This window comes from Pezoporus flaviventris, unplaced genomic scaffold (assembly GCF_033815535.1).
Source record: "Pezoporus flaviventris isolate CSIRO_AGI_PZ_B2104156 unplaced genomic scaffold, CSIRO_AGI_Pfla_v1 ptg000007l, whole genome shotgun sequence".
NCBI lineage: Eukaryota > Metazoa > Chordata > Aves > Psittaciformes > Psittacidae > Pezoporus > Pezoporus flaviventris.
The window spans coordinates 35,261,341-35,277,080 of record NW_026892555.1 but is presented as its reverse complement, the minus strand read 5'-3'; the positions used below and the strand labels follow the sequence as shown (position 1 = coordinate 35,277,080).

At 41.0% G+C, this 15,740-nt stretch overlaps 1 protein-coding gene and 1 long non-coding RNA gene across 4 annotated transcripts in view; one reads left to right on the top strand and one right to left on the bottom strand.

Annotated features, from left to right (window-relative positions):
- The window catches only part of PDE7A (phosphodiesterase 7A), a 76,233-nt gene extending 70,546 nt beyond the window's left edge, over positions 1-5,687 (bottom strand). Inside the window, exon 1 of one of the 3 annotated variants that reach the window (XM_061448381.1) lies at positions 4,952-5,687. In XM_061448381.1, coding sequence (XP_061304365.1) covers positions 4,952-5,089 — 138 coding nt within the window. In that variant the 5' untranslated portion in view covers positions 5,090-5,687. The remainder of the gene's footprint in view (positions 1-4,951) is intronic. The other 2 variants (XM_061448377.1, XM_061448379.1) reach the window with 2 other exon arrangements.
- LOC133266796 (uncharacterized) lies at positions 4,938-14,168 on the top strand. The gene is made up of 4 exons (XR_009742516.1): positions 4,938-5,074; positions 7,098-7,345; positions 8,738-8,871; positions 13,932-14,168. It is a non-coding gene; the product is annotated as an uncharacterized LOC133266796 (long non-coding RNA).
- Positions 14,169-15,740: the final 1,572 nt, after the last annotated feature.

Here is a 15,740-nt window from a genome sequence, read left to right as displayed (position 1 = left end):
CTTTAAAGATAGCATCAGAAAATTGAGGTTCATACAAAGCACAAAACATACTATTACACAATCTGAACAAAGAAGAATTGACTTCTGGAGATTTAAGACAATCTAATTAATGGGGACTTTAAACTATTATTCTGCTTAGATCTTACATAGGCAATTATAGGCCATGAAATAAGCTGCTATGACCTTTTGTAGAATGCAAGTACCAAAGTTGCTTTACACTACAACATATGAAAAAGTTAATTGGTCATAAAAGTCAGAGAGCATTTTAAAAATGAACTACCACTTAAAATTACTGTATGCATGAAATCCCCAATCAGAACTTGCCCGTGCTGTGCGTAGTCAGAGTCAGTCTCTGCCTCTCATATGAATAGATGCAATCTCAGCAACCAGACACAATAAATACAAGATGAAGGGAATGGCAAGCATAGCAGCAACACACAGAATTAATTCCAGAGGCTAGGAATCACTGCATGAAAACTATTTCATTATTTTAACTTGTTAATTATTCATGCAGCAGAGATATGGGAAATGGCAGGAGAAAGCTAACAGAAGAGCAAGCAAGTGAATAACACTGATGGAGAGAATTAGAAAGGTATAGAAGAGTTATGAAAAACAGTGGATGAGGAAAGAAAAGGGTTTAGGGTAAGTTTCTATATTCAATAGCAGGGGCAACCTAAGGTATTTCTTGTCTCCCCACTGCTCGTTACTCCTGGTCTACCATTGTGGTGTACTGCTTCCTCCTTACTAACAGGCACAACCATTTGTGAAACTGTTCTGTAGTCAGTCAGGACTGGAAAATAACCTGATCAAAAAGAGAGAAGAAAGAAGTTGTCACAACTAAGACGAAAATGCAGGAGCAGAAATGAGCAGCTGCAAGGAGAAAATAGGTCATGCCAACACATCTCCCAGCAAAAAGGTCCAACCATGGGATTCACATGGACCAATGCCTATGCTCAGACCATAAAAATACACCTCTCAATTACGTCTTGTAACCTGTAATGCTACATGCAGAGAGAAACATGTTTGGATTGCATTGGGTGAAAAACACTGAGGAGTTACATAGCAAAAGGTGGTCAAAGCACTTCGTTTATAGATTCATAGAATCAACTAGTTTGAAAAAGACCTTTAAGATCTGCCAATTAAGTCCACCACTAAACCGTATCACTGAGGGCCTCATTTACACGGGTTTTGAACACTTCCAGGGACGGTGGTGATTCCACCACTTCCCTGGGGAGCCTGTTCTAATGCCTGATCACCCTCTCTGTCGAGAAATTTTTCCTTATATCCAATTTAAACCTCCCCTGACTCAGCTTGAGGCCATTACCTCTTGTCCTATGTTGAGGTTCAGAGATTTTCAGAGGAAGGGTCTACCTTTCACTGAAGAATCCACCAGTGTAGCTGTTCTTCGTGACTTTTTTTACCCATACATCCTCTTTAAATCAAATCTAGGATTACATGTACACGACACATGTCTATGTGCATTACCCTAAACATACGATCCAAGGTACTACTTAACATCCACTTGATCATACAGTGAACTTAAATTCAACCTCATCAGTGTGAAATGTCCTAGTCATTTTGTTACCCATTCAAGTGCCCTTAAGACAGCTTTTAGCATTAGCATTTAAAATTATTCCATGTTCAAAGACAATTACTATCTCAAACAATTGCATAAACTCATACAACAGCAGCTTTTCACTTGACTGGGCTTGAACAATAAATACCACAAATAACCTCCAGGTAACATGTCACTTTTACTATTTTTGTTGTTAATACTTGGAAATTAAAGAAAAAACTATGGGGAAATAACTCGTACATAAAAGAAAACTGCACAGAGAAAAGGAATAAGCTTTTCTCTACATTTACTGGGGATAGTAAAAGGCATAAATTGCCACAAGGAAGATCTAAATTCAGTATTAGGAAAGAACTCTTATGACAAGAACAGTTAAGCACTATTAAGAACAGTTAAGTCATCTAGTGAGATTGTGTAATTTCTATTATTTGAGGCTTTTATGAGTTTCAAAAGCCTAGTGGTACCAACCTTTTCTTTAAAACAGTTCTGACAAACTTCAGTAAGTCTATTTTGTTCTAAGAAATAGCAGACAGCTACTCAGTTTCCTGCTTGCATTACTTTTCTGCTGGTTTAGAGTACTAAATTAGTAAACACCTGACAAGCATCAGAGATGGCATAAAGGAAGTAGTAGTAACACATGCCCAGTGTCAGGACTTTTCACCTTCAGCAATAATGAGTTATGTCAGCTCACCACATCTCATAAGACTGTATCTTAAAAACAGATTAAGAAAACAGATTAGATAAACATCTGCTAATAATACTGCAAGTACAATTTATCCTTCCTGGGGCTGAGAGAAGCTTGAGGTCATTTCCAGTACCACTTCATTTAAGCTTCATAGAAAACCCAACACGCATCCCATTTTGAACCCATTTAGTAAAACTAACGAAATATTAAACTGAAATTCCACCTAATATATTAGAAGAGATTAATATTTGCCTGCTACGCATTGTCACAATTAACTGCTGTATTTAATGTAGCATGCATTTGTCTCACCTTTATTTCCCATGTAAAATACTTCTCACTGAACGGATAAGCCTAAAATGTCTTCTGCCTCAGCCATTTCACTTTTAATCTCTACGTGGGAATTCAATTTTCAAGACCTTACATTTTTTAAGAAAATCTTCCCAATATGTATTAACTGTAAAATGCTGTCTACAAATACCAGCTTCTTGAGTTTGCTAATACACACCTCCTTTTGCTCAAAGCTAGCCCAAGCAGAAGACTGAAAACAACTAGTCAGGGTTCAGATGCCTTTGAACAGTAACAGTAGTGAAATACTAGGAGTCTTAGAGGAGACTTGTAAGGTGAAGTTCAGAAGTTACATAGAATCATTAACCTCACTGGTCATGCTTCTTAGTCCATCATTTACAATAGCTTGTGACTGCAGGTCCAGCAGACATTCACAACCTATTGTCTGCAGGAGACTTCAGGAGGAAAGTTAAAAAAAAGGTAAAAGCAGCAAAACATAGCTGTAATCAGCTGGCCAATATTAGCACAGACAGACTTCTTCACGTAAATATCCAAATTCCCTTTTACTAATGCATAAACTTGGTTCTCTAGTTACTCCAACGAAATACTATTGGTCAAGTACGCATGCATGCATTTTACACTTTTTTTACAAGTTATTCAAGCACCTATCCCTGTGACTCATTCTAATCTACCTGCACCATACTGACCACAAAACAAGGAATCCATTGAGAAGCTCGAAAGTTGAAAAAAAAAAACAACCTTAAATGTCAATACCATATTTAATTTGATAAACTTGTATACACTTCATGTGTCACCTGCCCCAGAGACCACGCAGAAAAGGAATAAATACAATCTATCACCTTGCCATTTTGCCTATTCCTTTTCCAGAAGGCCACAAATGCTTCAAACGAGAGACTTTACTCTTACATGCACAGGACAAAACATGCTACATTAGGCTGGACTTTCAAGAAGACATATGAATGGAAAATTCACCACCACCAGGCACAACTCAAGATCAAGTGGTACAAATAGAAAATATTCCAACTCATTTGCTATGTGGAAAATTAATTTATGATAAAAACAAAGTTTTGGTCAACCCTTATATTCATACTCGAGGAAGGAAGGAAGGAAGAGTTGTCAGCATACACTCATCTTCATTTGCTTACAAATAATTATTTTCACATGCATTCAAATTTCTGGTCATTAACAGTATTTTGTCGACTCTTCCTTCCCAAACATACACATGCCTAATGCTCACACACACAGAGCTTCCCTGCTACCAAACGAGGGACAAAGACAAAAGAGACCAGTACTTTCTATATGTGCATATATGAAGTGAAGCAAGCCATGGAAAAGAAGAATAACTTGTAAGATACCCCAAAAACTTAAACAATAAAAACGACTATTACACATGCAAAGCGCAAAGGCAACATCTTCTGTTAGGTCAACATACTAGAGAGCACTTTCAATCCTGACGCTACAGAAAAACCCTCGAAGCCCAAACCAGCTGACTTCGCACCAAGACACATGCTTTCCACCATAATTCCACATTTTCTCTAGGGACTTCCATCAGAACATAATTTCATCACTGTTTGCTGGGAAATCATAGTAATGCATATTCAGAAATTTAGGGCAGTGTTCATAAGGGGAAAAAAAAGTTCCCTTTTGTCCTAATAGTTATAATGACCCTATTTGTAGTATTTCCAACACGATCAGATAAAACAAAATACAGTATAGTTCATCTTGTAACTGATGTAATACGGGCAGGGAACAATACCATGGAAGTGAAAAAGCCAAGGATCTTTGTCTCTTTCTAGACGGATTGGCAAGTCTTTATAGTTGGAGGGAGAAATAGCTTAGCATCCCAAATAAAACACTGCAGTGCATGTTCATTATTTCAGTAAAGTCACTGCAGCTTTTGGCAGCCCCATAGGAAACTTAAGACCCTTCAGAGAAAGCCCAAGCTAAAAAGCTAGCAAACAGCCCTCGTTTAAAAATTACAGAAGCAAATAATTCACTGTCTCTGGAAATAACAGCGAGTTTACCGCTCGCTAAAAAGGCAGCCTCGACAGTAACTAGCCATTAACGTACAAAACGTTGTATTTTTCTCGCCGTCGTCGCTGCCGCGGGGAAGCCGCGACCGGCGGCGGGGCCGGAGCGACAAGCAGGCCGTTCGCTCGCCCCAGCCGCCGCCACAGCAATGCGGGAGCCCCTGGGGGCAGCTCCACCGCCAGCCCACCCTCCCCCCCAGCACTTCAGCTCCCTGCCGACACCAAAGGCAGGCCCTGGCGCCCAGCAGGAGCCGGAGACGCTCTCCCGGGCAGGGGACTAGCGGGACGCTGAGTGGACTCAGACCCTGCCGCTGCGGTGAAGAGGAGGGAGCCGGCGGGCCCGGTGGCGGTACCTACCTGCGAGAGCTGCCGGGGGTTGGGGCAGCCGAAGAGCGCGGAGCTGGAGCTGAAGCTGATGGCCCCTCTGCGGCTGAGGACGTGCTGTGGCACCGGTCTGTCCAGCGGCAGCACCGGCAGCTGGTAACATACTTCCATTGAAGAAGCCTCCGTGCGCCGACCCGCTGCAGGGCAGCGGCCTCGCCCGCCGCCGCACCTGCCCGCGCAGGGCTCGCCGCAGCGGGGCGGTGGGGGGGAGCCCGCGGCAAAACCTCGCGGGGGCCCGGCGCCTCCTCACCAACCCCGCACCCCCCGGGGGGTCGGGCCGGGCCGCGCCGGGCCCCGGGCCTTTGTCCGCAGCCGCCAAAGCCTGGCGGGAAGGGCCGCCGGGAGCAAGGGGGAGGCGGCAAAGCGGGACGCCTCTGGAAGGGCCGGAGGCTGCGAGTCCCGGCCCGGAGTCCGGGGCCGCTCCCTCGGGCCTCGCTGCCGCCGGCGGGAGCCGCTGTCAGCCCCGCTGCCCGGCGCCGCGCATGGAGTTGAGGCCGGCCTGGGGGGGCCGCTTTGGGTGAGACACACGCCGCGCTCGCCCCTATTGTCCGGCACAGCCGGGAGGAGGCGGAGGAGACGCCGCCGCTACACGGCCCTGCTCCGCCGGGGAAAAGGGGTCGGGCCCTCGGAGAAAGGACCCGGGGAGGAGGGGAAAGAAGAAGGAGGAAGAAAGAGGAGGAGGAGAAGGAGGGAAGAAGAAGAGGAGGAGGAGGAAGAAGAGGGAGAAGAAGGAGGAGGATGATGAGGAGGAGAAGGGGGGGGAGGGAGAAAGCAAGCCTTCGCCCCGCCCGCCCGCCCCCACTCTGCACAGCCCCGAGCGCACTGGCCCAGGAGGAGGCACAAGCCCGACGGACTCTGCGTGGGTCGCGCGACTGGCGACACGCAGAGCGTCATCACGTAACTACCCACTCTCCCCTTCCTCCCGCCCGTGCGCAGCAGGGTGGCTCGGCGGCGCCAGCGGGCCCCGCGCGCCGCGGAAGGCGCATGCGCTCTCCTGTTCGCGCCTTCGGTGGCGGCCGGCGGCGATGCCGGAGGCGCGGGTGGGGGGGCGGCTGAGGGGGGCCGGTTGTGGTGCACCCCGCCCCGCAGTGCTGCCCGCCCCGGGGCCGGAGGCGGCACCTTCCTCCTTCACTTGCCTGCCTCCCTCTTCCCACTCAATGGGCTGAGCACGTGCCACGCCGGGCGCTACGCGGGCGAGGTCTGAGGGGGCCGGGAGCCGTTGAGGGAAGGCGGCCGTGGAGGGGCTGGTTGCCCGCGTTCTCCGTCAGCTCTCGGGTCCACGCAGCTGTGCCCCCTTGACCGGGGGGCTGCGGTTGCCCCGGGGTGCGATCCACCTTCTGTAGTCAGGCACCCACCCGCCTGAACGGCTTGCCCCTGAACGCATGGCTATTCAAAATCAAATGGGGGAAGATAACTGCTTAAAACGCATTGTCTCGCAAAAGCTATACACGGAGGAATTTGTATTTGCATTTGAATTATAGCTGTTCAGGTTCTAAAACGTGGAGGGGTGGGATTTTCACAAGTTGAAGAGGTAATAACACCGTGTAATCTTTGTGGAGGTAGAAAATTAGATTCTTGGCAAACCATAATTCTCCAGGGTAAGGGCTGCAAGAAGCAGGAAAATTTCATGAGGGGATGTGGCCCATAGCTGTGTACATCACGTTACCTGGGACACTTTAAACTTTGATTTTTAGGACCAAGCCTCCCGTTGTCACTCACTGCAGCTGCTTTTTTCCATCCTTTCGTCTCTTTTATTTCTTCGTCATTAAAAAAAGTTCTAAATACAGCAAGATAGGTAAAGGAACGTTTCTGTTTGAGTAATATATGAAGTGCCTGTACCCACTTAAAAATCAGATTTTGCAAAATGATTCATATTATTTAAGTTTGCATAATACATTGTTCTAAGTGCTTGCTTACTGGCAGAAAGGTTTGGATTTCACATGATAATGGTTATTTATAGGCAGTGACACAGCTTTGGAAGAGCCCATTTGGAAGGAATAGGTGGTTTGTAGGGAAGATTTTCATCTGTGAACTAGTTACAGAAGCAAGAAGTTTTATGGATGTGGACTGGTGGCTGTTTGAGCAATGAAGGCCACAAATGCACCTCATTCTTTTGCAGAACTGCAATCCCACGTTGCCTTGCAAATAGCCTCCACGACATGAAAATATGAACACGAGAGGGGACACTGGATCAACTGCTGCCTCTTAAAAGCTTTCTTCAGTTGTTTTTCTCCCGTTTCTTGAAATAAAAATGTCACAAGCATTCACAGTATGACTTTATAATGTACATGTGCAATAATTCAAAATATAATAACCACACCATAATTCAAAGTAAAATAACATACTCATCTTTTTTCAGTAATTAAGGTATGTCACGTTTTCTTCTGCATTCTTCGGCAGTGTACTTATATTTGGCCTGCTTACATTAAATCAACAGCACATTTAAGTTACTGATAGAATTCCTCCAGCTTCACTGGAGTCAGGATTTCCCTCCCTCATTCATGTTTTCAAAATTACTTCTGGTTCTTTCCTGCTAATAACAGATGAGTTTTCTGTGCTCAGGTAGGATGGATTTTTACTCTAGTCAATGTAAAATTCACTTTATGAACAATATATCATGGGTTTTTTTTGGTAGGCAAAAAGTATATTCCTACTTTTACTGAATATACATAGTGTATATTTCAAACCCATATGGTCAAACTATAAATAAAAATTATTGATAATGTGTTTTACAGTTCATATCAGCTCTGTGTACTTTCCAACTGACAAGCTGAAACCGTTAAGGTCATATTTGTGCTCATTTTGAGCTAAAATAGCATAACCAATGTTTTCCTTTGTTAATAAACAAGTTATCTTTGATCTCTAATTAATGTTGCATAAACACCTGTGAGGAATCTGAAATACATTATTACAAAATAGGCATAGATTTTCCAGGCAGTGACTGATTCCATAAGTGTTCTGCTTTCAGGAAAAATTACTATTTTTAATAAATACAGAAGTTAGTAATATTAGCCAGGTGATAATTGTTTTTATGAATTTATGAAGAATAATCCCACCTCAGGATGATAGACAAAGCCTTGCAATTACGGTATAAGTCACCAAAAAAGTGCCTGTATATGCTTGTGTACAAAAATAATACATGCTTAATATGTTACATCTTGCCTTTTCTGTCTGCTGTCTTGTCTTGCTGCAAGTCCATAGAATCATTGAATCACAGAATGGTTCGGGTTGGAAGGGACCTTCAGGGTCACCTAGTTCCAACCCGTCTGCCATGGACAGGGGCACCTTCCACTAGTCCAGGCTGCTTAAAACCCCTTGCAACCTGGCCTTGAACACTGCCAGGGATGGGGCAGCAATAACTTTTTCTGGGCAACATGTTCCCATGTCTCATCACCCTCACAGTGAAAAAGTTAAGATCTTGTAGCACATGACAGAGATTTTTAGTTAGTTTGTTACAGAGGTATAGCAACACCAAGGTGTTTATTCACAACATTTTGTTTGAATGATGTTATTTTCCCTCTGAGCCATGGAGTTGTTCGAGCACCATGGTGCTGCACTTCTTAAATGCATCATATGACATCATGAAGTGCCACAGTTGACCTGTATAAGCTCTGTTTAGTGTAGCTTCTTAATCATGGCATATACAGCCTTTAATAGAGACTACACATTAGAGTTTCTTCACATTGAGAGAGTGTTAAGTTTCAATTATTCTTTTCACATTTACAGTTACTGTCTTGTACACATCATTATAATTTTCAGGGTGCTGTCCAGCAAGGAAGAAACATTAATGATGGTTGGGTTTATCATGAAGAAGGGCATTTGTGAAACTGGAGAGATGGAAGATAACAGAATCGGTTTCTTAGTTCATATGAGAAGAGGATGAAATCACACGGGTACTCCAGCAGACATTCTTCTGGGCTAATCACACAGCACAGAGTGCCACTGGGGCACAGGCAACTAACACTGGCAGAGCTTAACAGTCTGAACAAAAAGAGATGCTTTTCCCATGTTCTTGTACAAAAACAAAAATACAGATCCCCAAAAGCATAGCACGCTTGTACTTTGAACACACCCTAAGAATACAGAAAATACTTATTTTTACAGGTACATGATCAAGACAAGAGTGTTTAGCTTTTTCTCTTGCCTGAAGAAGTTACATGGTATGAAAGGCACAGTAATTTCTGTACACAGGAAAAATGTCTTTTCATTTGTTATGTCCTCAGCAACTGCATTTTTACACATCATTTTTGGCATGTGCTATTTCTCTAGCATATATCCAAATACATCCTCTTTTCTGCTGAGATTTATTGTCTGAGTGAATATTGTATATTTCCACAGAACTTCCAGACATCTGGTAGCCCAGTTGAAGCATACTCCTGTCCCTGTTTGGTGTGTCCCTTCCCTCTGACTTACCCTGGGTCTGGATCGGGCTTTGGATTTTTTGGCAATACAACATTTTTAACTCCCGTTTGGTTTGTCATTCCCTGCACCCACAGATCAATTTGTGCAGAACTTTTAGCTATCCTCTCACTGTGTTCATCCTTCCTGAGTGGGATAATTTGCATTTGCTTTTACCTGAGTGTGTTGTGATTTCCTCAACCCATTTTCTTTTTCAGTTGGTAAATACTGATTACTAGTCCTGTCCTTCAATATACTTGCAGTCTTTCTCGGCTGTCTGTCATCTGCCAATTTAATAAGGATGCTTTCAAAATCAACCAGATCAACAGTGAAAATTTTATGACTGAGTGAGTCCAAGATCTGGAAGACACCTGAAGAATGGTGTCTGAATATATCACCTGAATATAACACCTGAATATATCCTGTCATCCCTTGCTAACTCCTCTGGGAATGGTTTCTAATCATTTCTGCACCCATATTGGAGTAGCTTTATCTGCTCTGTAGCCCAGGTTCATCTTTCCTAACTTAAGCTTAACCTAAAGAGTAGTTGCCTAAAGCTGATTTCATACTCAATAATTAAGGGAAAGACGGCAGGCCAGTCAAGTTATTCTTTGAAGTTGCCTTTCTCTTCACTGAAGGGAAGGAACACAATGCACATTTTCTCTTCATTTTGGACATTTCACATTGTGTCTGTGAAGTTGATGAGATGAAGTAAGATAAGTGATTTTGTTTATGGTAGTGTCAGGGTGCACTGTGTAGAAGGGCAGCATCAGCAAAGACGAACTATGTCATGTGTACTGTGTTCCCATTAGCTACAGGTTTTGTCACTGCTGGAGAAGCAGATTAAGTTGGTTGGACTTGCTTGGGCAGACTGCTTGTTTGCTTTTGCTTCAATTCCTGGTATTTTGAATATTGTGTTGAAACTATTTAGAATATTTTCAGTATTTGTAATAACTTCAGTTTCACTAAACTGACATGGCTAACAGAGACATGTGAATTCTGCACCAAAACCAGCAAGGTGGAGCAGAAAGTTAAAAAGAGTGATCCCAGAGGATTTTGGTTTTTCTTTGCTTCCATCTCTAAGAATCCCTCTCTATGCTTTATTTAAGATGGGAGTTTTACTGTCAGTTTGTGGTCTCCAGGAATAGGGACTGACCGTGGAAGCAGGCTACCAAAAGTCAGTTCTGAACATAGCTACAGGCTGTCAAAAGTTCAATATCGGTTCAAAGACAGCTTTTTGTAACTCCACTGAAGATATTATTGGGAGTAACAGTTTTGAAAAGGTGATTCTTCTTATGCTGTTATTCTTTCTTGCTGGAGTGTGCACAACTTAAGGGGTCTCAGCCACTGAAGTTCTGTTTTTCTCAGTGATAACAGTTGTCTGGACAAAAAAACCTCATGCTACAGTAGTGTTAAAATTACTAAGGGCGTTGGTGTCACCATAAGCCTGTGGAGAAAGCTTCTCTTTGTGTCATTTTTACATGCATAATAACAGCTGATGCACAGAATATTTTTAATATCAGAGTGGGAGGATATGTGAACCCCAGGTGCAGTTTCAGAGGTGCAGCTTACAAGTTTAATGGTGTTATTAGAAGCTGAAAATTCACAGCTTTTTGTGTTGTTAATGGGTTTGGACCCGTGTGAACAGATATGACAAATGCATTGCACATTTGTCAGCTGAATCATTTATCAACATACTGTTCAGTGTACAGTACCTGGTAGTGTCCATGATAAGCTGTAGAGCATCACCTGTTCTGTCTTTAGAAAATGTAGTTTATTTTCATCTGGTTTTGCAATTTTTTTTAATGTTTTATATGTTGCCCCAATATCTCATGAAAATTGCACATTCTTTCAAGATTTCTTTACATAAAAGGATAATTTTCAGCACATTCTTAACAAGATTTTTTTAAAGCAATTTTGTCTTGTATTTTTGAAAGAATTAAGCAGTTAGTTGCATAATTAAGGACTGAGAGTTAGGTTTGGATTTGGAAGTTGCATTTAGATGCAAAAGATTCCTGGTGTCCTATCTGATTCTTTACTGGCCTGTTTAGTGTGTGGTAAAGTGCTTTACAATATTAAAACTAGGTTGAAGCAACAGTACTTTATTTATCTCACTGTGTTGTATTGTCCAGAACTGAAGGAAAGGAGTTTGTTGTTTAAAGCTCAAAAATGAGACCTTTAACACTAGAATTGTTCAGAGAAAGAACATTTTAATATAGTTGTATTAAACATGAGCACACTCCTTTGCTGTAGAAGCTCATTTGTATGATCATGTAGAATAGTTTCTTTTTTCTATATGCTAAAATTATTGGAAAATATCTAGCAGCAAAAAGGACACGTAAACAAGAGTTTCTTGTTGGTGGGGGAAGCAAATCAGAATGGGAACTCGAGTAACTCACAACATTTGCACATGTGATAGTTAAATGATTACATGCCGGAACTGAGCAGTCTTTCTCTTACACCCACCTTCCTCTTCCACTTCAGCTTTTTTACTATTCAGTTTTATTTTTATCGAAGTGCCATTTTGTGCAATTATTCCCTCACAAAAAGCGTTAGTTGAAATAAATATTAACTACAATTAGCATTAACAATTATATTCAGAGGATTATATTAGCAGTAAAAAATGTATACTAATTGTATTCAAATTAAATCACTCCATTATATTACAAGTAGTTGTTTTTTCTGCCTTTTCAAAAGATGCTCAAATATACTCCTCAGTTTCTCCATTAAATTTGAGCTTGTATCAAACATTAATCGGGTGTTTCATATTTCTGTGCTTGCTTTTTAGCTAATCGGTGGGACTGCTCGTCTATCAAAACCTATAGCAGTAGAAGGTAATACCATTCAGCTGAATAGAAGTGAGAGGATTAAGTTATTTGCAGCAACTCATGTTTTTCCACCATGTAGCATCCTGACATTTCTTTGTGAAGGAAAGAATGTGTCAGGGTTAGCGTTAGCATGACTTCTCCTTGAAAGTCTGGAAAAACATCTGTCATTCTGTCGGCCTTTCCATTAACTACCTGAGCAAATGCAGCGAGACGATTTCATTACTTTCAACAGACTACCTGTGGTCTTATTTAGGTTTATTCTTTGCTAGGCCTTTTGTTTTTAAAAACAGCAAAAGGGTAGCTGGAATCCTGTCTGATTTACAACTCACTAAATTTCTATGTGCTTAAATCCAATTAAAACTGGACAGAATGTTGCCAATATGTCAACAAAACCGCAACAAAGCAATGGGAGGGTTAGCTTACAGAAATTCCTGAATTCCTTTGTCTTGACCAAATGAAAGAAAATTATACTTTGTAAGACAAGTGCATACTAAAAGGATTAACTCTGATAAACTGACTTTTATGTTCAGGTAAAAGCCAGTCTGAGTACTAGGAGAACATTTTTCGATCAGTTTCTTAAAAGCAGCTTTGCATGTAATTAGAGACAAGTCTCTTGGTTAAAAGCTGAGGGAGAAGGGAGGAAGTCATGCACTAAAGCACAGAGGCTGAGCCTCTTAATGGTGTGGAGTGCACTGGAAATATGGGTTTAAAATACATCTGTGCTAAGTTAAATGTTGCTGTGCAGAGGGGCCATGCCCTTCCATCTCACTCCTGCTGGCTGTTTGCTCCTACCAATACTGATGCTCAGCTCTAGGGTAAGCTAGGAGAGTTTGGGGCATTAAGCTGGAAGAAAATTAACCTTAACCCCCCCCCCCCCGAAAGTGGGACCAGACAAGCTGTTCAGCGGGTACAAGCAGCAGATATATAACAGGCAACAGGAGCACCATGGTGAGTTTATGTAATGGATTAAAGGTTTATGTAATGGATTAATTAGATACTATATAATACAAAAAGTGGCTCATTTTAGAAGATCTAGTTTCAAGATCTCACATCAAGATATTCTTTCAAGTATATATGTAACATATATTGAAATATGTAGCAGATATATGGAATATATAACATGGAATACATATATAATATTTATGATACAAGACAGGGAGAGCAGAATTAGCTGCAAAAATTGGCATAAAGTATTAGTAGTACAAAGTATATACTTAATTTTATGCTTGTCCTTACATGATTTGCTGAGTTGGGATTAGGAGAACACCCTCTGGTCATGTGTCAGAGCATCAGTTAAATCTACATAAATCAATAGCATGTCAGCACTTTTCTAGGTTAAATTATTTGACTAGAGGTTTGTAGACTACTTTTTACAAGTATAGGCCTAAGAAAATACTCAGCCTTTATAACGTTTAATCTCACCTTGGACTTTGAATATTTATCAATATAATTCTTTACCATGTAATTTAATTCTAAAATGTATAAAATTTGAATAAATACACTAGTTTGCAAATTGTTCAAAACTTGTAAGACAGCATGTTTTATGGAATAACTAAAACCAGGGAAAACCATGACATCTGCTGAGTTGTATGCAAGTTCTACTTGTACACTCAATTCATGATTACACAAAATAAGTAGAAAAAACATTCTACAGTATCTGTAATTTGTCTAAAAAAGACAAAGTGAGTGTGAAGCCTCTAATGAAAGATCCTTACAGTTTACTGCAGAGCACGAAGACTTGAGAGCTAATGGGCCCGAATAACTGAATTTGATGAAAGATTGCTTACATTACTGCTCATCTTGAACTGGATGATCTGTGGGCAAACTACCCATCCTTGAATCTGTAGCTAAGGTAATCAATTCCCAGATAATGGGAGAATTGACTTTTATTTTAGAGAAGTCAGAATGAATACTAATACACTGCAAGTCAATACCATTTGCATTACAAGTGACTAGTTTATTGCAAGATAAAACAGCATATGAATTCAAAGCATAATTTCTATGTAATTCGATTTTCAGATATACTTTTGTTTTCTTGTCACTTTATTATGTTTATATACATGAATGTCCATTTGAGGAAACAACTGGTGAAATAGATCTTTCTAAGCACTACTTGGGAAAACGAACAAATGTTCAGCATGCAAACTTATTTGATAATTGGTACTTATCAAATGTAAGAACAAACACTGTTTTGTATGTAATTTGTAACCATACATAAATTGCATGTGATTTTTAAATAATATGCAAATAGGAAAAGGATGAATTGGTGAAATCCGTTGTTGCAAATTGCCTATTACGAATTGTGACATCAAAAGCTGATGATGAAAGATTACAGAGTCAGGTGCTCAGCCCCAGAAGAAGAGATTGTGATGTGAATGAACAGTAGCAGCATATACTGACTGTAACCAAGTAATACATAATATGGATTCTGTTCTGCTCTGATACGGCATACATACTGCAGCAAATCATTTCCCCTTTCCATGGCATAAACTCCATGCACATGCTATAATCCTGCAACATTCCAGCCAGAGGGTGCTGGTGGCCAATTTCTACTTGCTGTAAGGAGGCAGTTTTTGCTCTGCTTCCCAGGAAAAGACTCACATCTCCAGGTTTGTGATTTTGGAATAGAATAAACACGTAACAGTGCAAATTTGGAGAGTTAGCTGTTATTCAATATTCCTGTTTCCATTTGTTAGAACTATACAAAGCTTCATGCATGAGCTGACACAGGGTTAACCTTGGCTGCTGCAGTGGTTCCCAAGGACTGCACATGCCTTCCTAAGTAGCTTAGGTAGCCTGCTGCTAGGATACCATAGTTTGGGAATCCCTGTCTAATACTTGTTAATTGTTTTGAAATATTATTTTGAAATGACATGTTAAAGTTTGAAGAGCTGGTTTTTAAGGAAAGCAAGAAAATAAAGTACATCTCTTTCCCTGAAGTGAATCATCCTTCCCAGTACTTTTGGGGAAAATGAAAACAAAACCAAACCACAAAACACTGTAGAATTTAATGTGAGCAAAACCCATAAGGTTCTCCAGTCATGCAGAGAAGTTTATGGAAAAATTTATAAATAAGAGCTGAGAATGATTGGGTGTTCATTTTCTGTCAATCTCAATGAGTTCTGTCACTGATTTGTAGAGGGCTGGGATCTCACCTCAATCAAAAGGACATGAAAAAATTATCTTGTAGGTTTTACAGCAGTCATAAAAATCTCTGTTGAATTCTGTATGATTTCCATAAAGTCGGTAGGACTCTTTGATAAAATAAATGCCTTGTAATCGATTTGCCTGAACTAAGACATAGGAGTTATGCTAAGGCCTGTGAATATTTACCCCTAAAGACTGTTTTCTGTTAAAGCATAATTCTTCATTTATAAATAGCAATTACCACTGAATTTTGTGGCCTGAATGTTCTATTACAACCAATAGATAAATCGTAAAGTTGAAAAGTGCATGATGTTCTTTAGCAGGGAATAAATGCCAGTACTCTGTGCCTTTACGATTATATTGACTTTACTATGAACGAATCAGTCAAC